General features: G+C 38.0%; 1 protein-coding gene across 1 annotated transcript in view; it reads left to right on the forward strand.

Moving 5' to 3' along the window:
• Positions 1 to 4,505, forward strand: part of HTR2A (5-hydroxytryptamine receptor 2A) — a 65,158-nt gene extending 60,653 nt beyond the window's left edge. Inside the window, exon 4 of the mRNA XM_005687443.3 lies at positions 615 to 4,505. Coding sequence (XP_005687500.1) covers positions 615 to 1,414 — 800 coding nt within the window. The 3' untranslated portion in view covers positions 1,415 to 4,505. The remainder of the gene's footprint in view (positions 1 to 614) is intronic.

Here is a 10,667-nt window from a genome sequence, read left to right on the forward strand (position 1 = left end):
GAGAATACATGTTATTATTCATACCTTGTTGCTTTTTTTTTTCATTTTCCTAATTTTCTAGAAAGAAATACATTGTTTTTAATTTTATGAAGTTATTTGTATAACTCATGCTCATGATGCATAAAGTGAAAAACAGAGTTATAGAATTGCACATGAAGTAGAATCTGAGTTTGTTTTTAAATGTGTGTGCACAGTGTTGTGTATGTGTATCTAAAATAAACATCATCAATTTGTTAACGATGATTATCTCTGAGTGGTGGCATCACTGGTCTTTTTTTTTTTCTTGGTCTGTTTCTTCTTCAGTAAATATCTTTGTCTCAGTCAATAAGTATAATGTTATAATCAGAAAAACATAGCATAAGAAAAATTAATTTATTGCTATTTCTTTATAAGTAAAGGATTGTCTATGTAGGACAATATAAGGAACTATATAATGTATACTTAATGAACAGATAATTAAGTCCAAGGGAATTTCAATTCTCTTGAAAGTATATGTTAAGCTTTTAAACAACGCTGATATAAAATTGTTCTAACAGCCACCGTTATGTGGTAATGCTCTTGTTTCATATACTCACTTCCTTAATAATCGTGGCTCATTTTCCGTCCATCTCCAGGTATATCCATGCCAATACCAGTCTTTGGGCTCCAGGACGATTCCAAAGTCTTTAAGAAAGGGAGTTGCTTACTGGCGGATGAGAACTTTGTCCTGATTGGCTCTTTCGTGGCCTTTTTCATTCCCTTAACCATCATGGTGATCACCTACTTTCTCACCATCAAGTCACTCCAGAAAGAAGCCACTTTGTGTGTGAGTGATCCTGGAACACGGACCAAATTAGCTTCTTTCAGCTTCCTGCCTCAGAGCTCCCTGTCTTCGGAAAAGCTCTTCCAGAGGTCCATCCACAGGGAGCCATGCTCCCACGGCCGGAGAACTATGCAGTCCATCAGCAACGAGCAGAAGGCTTGCAAGGTGCTGGGCATTGTCTTCTTCCTGTTTGTGGTGATGTGGTGCCCCTTCTTCATCACCAACATAATGGCTGTCATCTGCAAAGAGTCCTGCAACAGGGATGTCATCGAAGCCCTGCTCAACGTGTTCGTTTGGATCGGTTACCTCTCCTCAGCAGTCAACCCGCTGGTGTATACACTGTTCAATAAGACCTATAGGTCGGCCTTTTCCAGGTATATTCAGTGTCAATACAAGGAAAATAAAAAACCATTGCAGTTAATTTTAGTGAACACTATCCCGGCCTTGGCCTACAAGTCCAGTCAACTCCAAATGGGACCGAAAACGAATTCAAAGAAAGATGGCAAGACGACAGATAATGACTGCACTATGGTTGCTCTAGGAAAAGGGCATTCTGAAGATGCTCCTGCAGACAGTAGCAACACAGTGAATGAAAAGGTTAGCTGTGTCTGATGGGCTGGTTGCCTTAGCAACCGTGGAGGGCAACCCGGAGTCCGTTTTCCCTCTCTGGGAGGGGAAAAACACTGGGAGACTGGAGAAAATTAGGCCAGTCTCGTGGAACCAACAGTAATATCTATACGCCTCATTTTATTCTGTCAATGAAAAGCAGGGTTCAATGCCACAAAACGTGCACTTCAAAAATATTCTGACAGCATTTCAGCTGTGAGCTTTACGATATTATTTTTAACATTGTAAATGATGTGTCTTTAAAGTAATTAGCTTTTATTGTATAATTACAATGAGGCCATAAATAAATCTAAATTATCTTCTATTTTCAAGTGGAAACCTCGCTGCTATGATGTCAGTTGATGGCATGAGTTGGGTACCTTTTGCTGTAAATAAAAATAGCTCTAAACAGTGAAATATTGGTTACATATAATGGCCTCTTACATAAAGAAAAATTCTCTATAAAACTTGCCATGATACCTATTTTGATGACAATGACAAAAAGACACTAAGGACAGTGTTATGAAATCTGTATTGCTATGATACTTAAAAGAAACACTTGACAACTTTTTCATTCCTGCTTTATCATAGATGCCATTTTGAAATATTCACAGAGCTGCTGGCATTTGCTGCATTCAAGTTAATTCTTCTCAGAAGTGAACAAGATTTTAAATGTTATTTAATAACTATTGCTGCTTTCTCTTCTACTACTTGGGCTTTATTCTGAATTTCCAATGTGGTCTTGTTTAGTGGTTGCTCTACTAGGTAAACCTATCAAAAGGATAATCAAACATTACCAGATACATTTCTAGAAATTGCTTCTCTTAAACAGCACAGTAGAAGTGTTTGGTATCTTGCCCTTTAATGATTGCATTGCGCATGCGCTCCTCTGAGCAGTAAAGCAGTATTGATGTAACTGTCAGGATTGAGGAACAAACTCAGGTTGTTTGGCTACTGACTGCAGTAGGGTCTTGTTCAGTTGCCCAGTCATGTCCTACTCTGTGACTCCATGGACTGCAGCATGCCAGTCCATGGAGCCTTGGGACAACTCTGTAAAATGCAGTGACCCTCCTGTTGGCATCCAATGCTTTCAGATCAATGTATGTTATTTACTAACACTGCTCAGTTTTGGATTCACAGTGGGTGATTGAGTGTACACTACGTGTGAAAAAATGCCCTAGGTATAAAGTTAAAAAATAATTAAAACAAGATCTTTGCCTTTAAAGAAAAATAACCTAATTACAATGGTTCTTATCAAAAATAGTAATTAACAGACATTTAGAGAACCAGTTCAATTTATTTCCTTCTCATCTGGCTCAGATGAGGTTTGTTTCCACTCTGAGGGTCATCTTGTCAGTTTCCTGACCATTTGCCCATGAATACCCACCAAATAAGGAGGGAGAAAATACCACTGAAGGTCAAAATCTGCAAATTAATTCAGGAATACGCACTTCAACCTTGACCCCAACTCTGACTACCAAATACTGAGAGAAATTTTTGTTCCACTTTCCTAAAAACAAGCTCATTTATTACTCACTGACGCTGGACTCTCTACCCCTAAAAAAATGGTAATGTAATATTTTGTAGGAAAGTTTGCTAAAGAGACAGAGATGAACAGCAGTTAATTCACCTTGCTGTTACATTACTCTAAGTTAAACTGTACTTTCTTATTGGAATAGATGTTAGATATGTTATTACCATACTGAAGCCTCTGTATGAGTTAAAACTAGTTTCCTGCTCTATGACATTTGAAAAAAAAACTGTTTGAAACCTAAAGAATGTGGGAAATATCATTGTGTAATTTGGAAATGTATTTAGGGCTGTCCTATTAATAATCATGTCCTTTTAAGGACATTGAAAGGTATCTTTTTCAAAGCTAGAACTTATGGTAAGCTGCTAATATCTAGGCTCCATTTGAACTGAACTATTTTAATGATTATACCATACTAACTGATACAAAGGTTAAAAAGTCTCTGCTCTAATGTATTTTGCCTTAGTTTATAACTCTGCCCATCTCATTATATAGTAAAGACTACAGATTCTACACCCATATACTCAATCTTGGTCAGAATGAACATAAATACTGCCTGATATGTCTTTTGACTACATATATATTACAAATGTGTCTGTTTTTCTCTCCATAATTATCTCTTCACGTGTATATAGACAAACATGTATCTGTATACTTGTACAGACATGTTCCCATGCACTTTAATCAATATTTATATATTTATATGGAGGAAAGCAAGAGTCATTACTGAAAACATTTAGGATATACACATGTGTGCATGTTTGTGTGATGTCAATTTAAATGTGAATTTCATGTTCTAATGTTTCTATGATCTTCCATTGCTGTCAAAGCAGATTAAAATGTCACAGAGGTGTCAGCTCTTTAAATAAACTGGAAGTTGACCTAATTTTGTGGGAAGACTAACACAATTCTATGAGAGTGATGAAAGCAATGTTCCTTTTACATACTTGATTGAGCCTAAATAAAATGGTAATTTTGGGTTCTTTGTTAAGTCTGGGGACTTTCAGATTACTAAGTTTTGTGGGTGTTTGGGTTTTTTTTAATTTTGGGGGTGGGGGGCATCACACAGCTTGCAGGATCTTAGCTCCCAGAACAGGAATTGGACCCACGCCCTTGGCAGCAAAAGCACAGGAATCCTAACCATTGGACCACCAGACAATTCCCACTAAGGCTTTTTAACATACCTCTTACTCCAGTGAAACAGTCCTTGACTTATTTATGGATCTGTGATTAAAAGACTCATTCCTAGTCAATATTAAAGTAGAGTGACCAATCTTATTTTACTGTAAGTTGAAAGGTAAATTGTTCCACATTTAAAGAAAAGAATTAAGTGTCATAGTTAGAGAAATCTGTTTAAAACATGCTTAATCTACTTGGGCACAGCACCATCTCATGGTCATTTTTTAAAGTGCTACCATAGAAAAATTGAACTAAGTTATTGTAACTGCTTTTGCAAAGGGTGCTTTCTCCACTTGTGCATCAATGAAACATATTTATAAAGTGCTAAATTATTCTGTGCCATATGGAACACATAGAGTGAAGATTATTTTATGTTATGATTTTAATCAAGGCTAAACTGATTTTGAGAAAGAATAAATAATTGTAAATAAAGTATACTCAAAAATAAAGGCAGTTTTGTGAGTCTATCGCTGTGTCTGCTAAAGAGAGTTGCCTGAAACCTCCCAAGTGATCAGGCTGGGAGCTCCAGGTACCATCCAGGTATTTTGAGAGTACAAAGCCTGTGCTTCTGGAGCTTAGTCACAAGAGCTAGGACCCTCCCGGTTGATTTAGATTTATGGTGACGGTCCAGTTTCTAGTTATCTGTAGCAGACAAATGCTCCATGTTTCATCACCATATCTGGTCCCACCTGTGGGTACACCTGCCTGTGAGTACACATATACAGGTGTACCCAAAGACATTCATTGGTACTTACACACATACACACACACACATTTTCACACAAGCTAGTTTCAAGAATTATTTAAAGTCAAGATGCAATATCATTGAATAAACAGGAAAGTTGCTCTGATTCATCATTTCACCTCTGAATGTAGGGGAAAGGGGAGTAGGGATAACAAGGATCTTTTCCAGGTATTTCCAGCTCCATGTATTGAGAACCTGTCTTGTGTCAGGCAGTAAGTTGTTGCTTTGCCTGCTTCACCTGATGGAATCATCACAAGCCTACAGGTATGCATTGTTATTCCGTCTTTTTCACAGATGGAGAAACTGAGCTTCAGAGAGGTTAGTAACATGCCTTGAGGTCACACAGTTGGCAACAAAAGTGATGAGTGCAAGCCTGGGTCATCTGACTCTGAAGCAGAAACTCTGTCCCTGCTCAATTTGGTGTAGGAGAAAGAACACTGGACTTAGAACCAAAAGATGCGAGTTCCCATCTTAGCTCCCTGTGCACTGATTATTTGAACCTGGACGGGTCATTCCCTGTGCCTTGATTTCACTGTCTCTAAAATGGAACTACTAGTACTTGTCTTGGCTAACTAACCACATTGCTTAAATGAGGTCATGGCTATGGCTGTGCTTGATAACCTATGAAACGCTATATAAATGTTGCAGATGTGTTGTTATTAAAAAGAAAAAAAAGCCTCTATACATTATTAGCCAACAGAGCAAATTCTAGACAAAACTAGGGGCTAAGCAACATTATTATTCAACAGCTTCTACTAGCCTTTCTCTGAATGCTTCTCATTTTTTGACAACTATTTGTTTCTATTTTGTTCTTACCACAGTGTAGAATTCCCTTCACTGGTTTTCTTCTATTTACATCAAAACTTATTTATGTTATGCACCATTCCCTCTAGTTTCTTCCCTTTTCTGGAGCGCTAGTAAATAATTCTAACAAGTAATTCAGGCTTCGCAGGTGGCTTGGTGGTTAAGGAATCCACCTGCCAATGCAGGAGATGCGGGTTTGATCCCTGGGTCAGGAAGATCCCCTGGAGGAGAAAATGGCAACCCACTCCAGTTTTCTTGCCTGGGAAATCCCTTAGACAGAGGAGCCTGGTGGGCTACAGTCCATGGGGTTGCAAACAACAAATAAGCAACTCAAGCTGATAACTCACTGTCTCTCACAGATCCCTCCAGCTGCCCACCACGAGGAGAAACCAAAGGCAACAATTTCTAAACACCAGAGAGATGAGGCAGGAAGAAATCTGAGGGCAAGAAATATCCTCCCGGTATCACTCAAATGATCCACAGAAAAATAGGTGCCTTCAGACACTTCATAACATATAAAGTTTTATAACTTAATGCTGAGCTTTAATCCACAGTAACAACGATGATTTTGAAAGAAACATCTGTGACTTTAACGATGTCATTCTAAACTGAGGACAGTGTAATATTACTAAGCTTTCTCTTAATGGCTCTTTTCCCCAGTTGTTGAAAACAATTGGCACAATGTGAGAGTAGTCTGTTAAGTTTTACTTGAGGCAAAATGAGGACTGCAGCCCAGGGTATTGCATTTCAGACAGACGTGAGAAACTGCTCCAAGGAGGTGAGCGGAAGAGTTAGGATGAAGAGGCGTTTTGCAACAAAGGGCAGGTAACCAGGAACATCAAAAAATTACGTTAAATAAAGAAAGCAGATATGTCAAGTTAAGGAATTTAGCGCTTTTCTATGTACTGGAAGATGCAAGAGTCTGGGCTTACTGAAATCCTTCCTTTGGTACACACCTCAGCTCTCTGGGGCCAGTATCCTGTGTTTTCACGGCTGAAATTTGCTCAGGGCTCAACATAGGGAGTGGCTGCAGCCTGATGGCTGCTAGATGGCTTGTATTCTTTCCTTCCTGAGTTTCCTCAGGGCTCACCAGTGCACGGTGGAAGGCTGCAATCACAGATGAGGATGACACCCTTGTTTATTGACATGGCAGGAAAGACTCCTTTTCTCACAGCAAATATGCAGTAGAACAGAACTTCTTTGTCAATTTTTATCATTTTTTAAATGGTAAGTTTTATCATTTTGCAGGCAGTTTGCAAAAACAAATAGCTTCCCCATTTTCCCTTAGTGGCATTCCCATCAGTCTTGGTTCTGTCTTTTGTGTTTGATATTTAACACCAGATGCCCACCTGAGCCAACAATGTTACTGGGAGTTTTCACATCCAGTTGGAGCCTCAGGATTTGCTGTGATTCCACTGGAGCAGAAGACTGAGACAGAAAACCTCCATCTGCTGCTAACGTCTGACCTTGGTCTTAGCTGAAGCCTCTTTTCCCTCAAGTGTATAATGAATACTTGGAATCAATGATCTTTGCAGAGTCTAAGGCTACGCTTCTCTGAGTGCTAGGGAGTCCAGTCAAGGCTTTGATGAACCAAGGCATAACTTCCTGTGCAAGGAATATTCTGGAACCCACAATTCACACATTTTCTTAAATTCTTTAGATTAATTTCAAATAAAAGACAGCTTTAACTTTTATTTGGGGATCTTCTGAGAAAAATCAAGTTGTCAATGATTTCAGGAGTTTCTAAGAAATGAGACCAAGAGTCTGATATCAATAGGAAGGATTTCTGCTGTGGCATTTTTCTCAAAGTCAGCCCCCATCAAGTTGCTCTTTTAAACAGCTCCCAGGCTCCCTGAAGAACAAATGTTCCCACTATTCGAGTCCTTGAAGGGTTAAAATTTCAAAGCCCAAACAGGTGTAGAATGCACAATGCAGAGAAAGCTCTCTTTTTTAAAAGCTAGATTTTTGTTGAAAATGATCCAAGGTCATTTAAGTTTTTATTTATAATTAAGATTATGAGGTCTTAAAAATGTGCTTATTCTGGCTTCTAGAGAAGAGTACGATTTGTACTTCCTATCTTACATTGATTTCAGATATTGAAAGGTAATAATATGCTATTATTCAGATGATCTTGTCTTAGTTGAGGTGACCCAAAGTGCAGAGCTGAGACGAGGACTGGGATGCAAGTTGTGTATGTGGGAAATGATGCCAGGAAGCAGAAAGAAATAAGGAAGATGTAAAAGTCTAATGAAGGGTTTGGTATCAAGGAAACTATAGACAATTAGGACCCAGTTCCGCCAGCAGTAGGAGACAACTTCGAACTCTGCAATGCAGGCAACTGAGATCAAAGGCGAGCCAAAGACACCTGGTCAAGATCTTACTTAAGTGTTTCATTCAGTTGGTAATTAATCATGGTCAGCTTTCTTGGTGGCTCAGCTGGTAAAGAATCCGCCTATAATGCAGGAGACCTGGGTTCGAGCCCTGGGTTGGGAAGATCCCCTGGATAAGGGAAAGGCTACCCACTCTAGTGTTCTGGCCTGGAGTATTCCTTGGACTATATAGTCCATGGGGTCGCAAAGGGTCAGATACGACTGAGCAACTTTCACTTTCAAAATTCATTATGCTTCCTCAATAGAAAATGGTATCATTATAGTCAATAACAATTTTTAAAGAAAGATATCTTCATACTACATGATCACATCTAAATTTATTCCTGAGACCCTCCAACCAGCATGCATGTTTCATACAGAATCGGTCTCAGAACCACGCTGCAGATAATTCTTTTCAACTCTGCCAAGACAGTTATGGACAGTCATTATCATTCCTACAGGAGCTGTAGAAGACCTAAAAAAAAAAAAGTACTCTACAGTCTGGATATGCAAAAGAGAAATTCTTTGTATAAGTTCCATTTGTTTAGCCCAATTTTTTTGTATGAGTTCTATTTATTTAGCCTAAGTGATCAATCTAAAGTATTGAAATGGAAAGAACAGAAAGTAACATAGTCAATATATTTAAGAGCTAGAGGAGCCTAGACACCATGCAGTTTAGGCTATTTATTAGCAGAAGTGGTGATGAAGAGTCAGAAAATTTAAATAAATTATCCAAGGTCACCTGACCTAGTAGCATGCAAGTCAGCTATGGGATTCAGGCCTCCCAATCTCTACTTTTCTCCTTATATGAACAATAGATCTAAGAAGGGTCCATTGATTTATGGACTATGTGCCTTATTTGGTGATACCACTAAATATATACTTAAATCAAGTTCAGATACCAGTGTTGCAACCTCACTTACTCTCTCAACAGGTTTATTAGTGAGGTCTACTATGTGCATGTTATACCCAAGTATAACTAAGGCATCACTAAGCATAAGAGTAGGAATGGAATTCTTTTTTAAAAAAAATAATAGAAATAAGATGTTTCAAGAGGAATTATCCTGTCTTCTTTATAAAATTTATGTTGATTTTGTGGAACTTACTTTGTCAAAAATTGGCCTAAATAACTTGTGGATAACTTCACACAGCTACCCAGGGATGCCTCTCGTGAGACTGCGTTTGACAGAGGTCCCCTGAAGCAATGCCACCACCATTGGCAAAAGTGTTAAGAACAGCATTTGGAAATTAGTTTTAAAGGGGAAAAAATTAAAATTAGATAAAATGTTCAATATCACCATCTTCAGTTTCCACTACTAAAATCTATATTAGAAGATTCATGGTTCACAGTAGAGTATATAAAAAAAGACTATCCCAAAGATGGGAATCGAGTCAACATAGAAAAGCAAATGAAGAAGAATTTCTTTTTAAATAAAAGGAAAAAAATTTAAAACAATGATAAAAATTAAAACTAATTTGCTCAGCATGCACACATGTAATACTTTGAATTTGCCTCTTTGACCTCTAAAATGAGACGTATCTACAAGTGTATAATCTCTAAAAATGAGATGACGGTTTTTTTCTAAATTAGCAGGAAAACAGAAAATAGTTATTCATGAATTATTTGAGTATGACACATTTAGGAAAACGACATTTTCAAGACTGAAGGGAAAGAAGAGTGATTTGCATGAAACTGTATGTTATACTTAGCCTTCAAATATAATCACCAGAGGACTCAACTATGGTTAATTCATCCCTGCAATTGTCTGAAGTAGAAAGTGGAAGCTATTACTCACAGTTGGTCCTCTACCCATTCACCAGATACATCAGACCGAGTCCAGAAATCCATTAAGACCACTCAAAAGGAGTTCAAATCGTAATCATGATGCAAATAGCAAGTTACTTCGATTTATATTAAGTATATAAATAAAATATTGAAGCTATGGGTGTACTTATCTAATTTTCTTTAAGAATTTGTTTTAATGACTTTGAGAGACAAACTATTTTCCCCTTGGAGAAGAATACTTTTTATTTAAATTTAGTAACAGCTTCTATTGCTCATGGCTTTGAGCAGTCATACTTGGTTCTAAGAATTCAAATAAAGTACAACTACCCACTTATAGGTAGATAGGTAGGTGTGTCTATAAATGATAAATTAGCAATGTTTTGACATTTGGGGGAAAAACAATGAAATTAAACCCAGAACCTTCAGCCAACCTTCCTTACTATAGGAGAGAAAAGCAGAAAGAAGATACAGATGTAAATACTTATTTACATTCCAACAACTATTTATCTCATCATAACCAATGAGGAAACTGAATCTGAGAGGGAAATTAGCTCAATTTCACCAAACTAAGGAGCAGAATTCAAGAGCAGATCTGTATGACTTAAGTTTGTACTGTTTCCTATTTCTACTATGCCGAAGATCAGAAAACATTTTCAGTAAAGAGTCAGTCAGTTCAGTTCAGCCGCTCACTTGTGTCCGACTCTTTGCAACCCCATGAACTGCAGCACGTCAGGCCTCCCTGTCCACCACCAACTCCTGAAGTTCATTCAAACTCATGTCCATCAAGTCGGTGATACCATCCAGCCATCTCATTCTCTGTCATCCCCTTCTCCTGCCCCCAATCC

This window comes from Capra hircus, chromosome 12 (assembly GCF_001704415.2).
Source record: "Capra hircus breed San Clemente chromosome 12, ASM170441v1, whole genome shotgun sequence".
In the NCBI taxonomy this organism is placed as follows: domain Eukaryota; kingdom Metazoa; phylum Chordata; class Mammalia; order Artiodactyla; family Bovidae; genus Capra; species Capra hircus.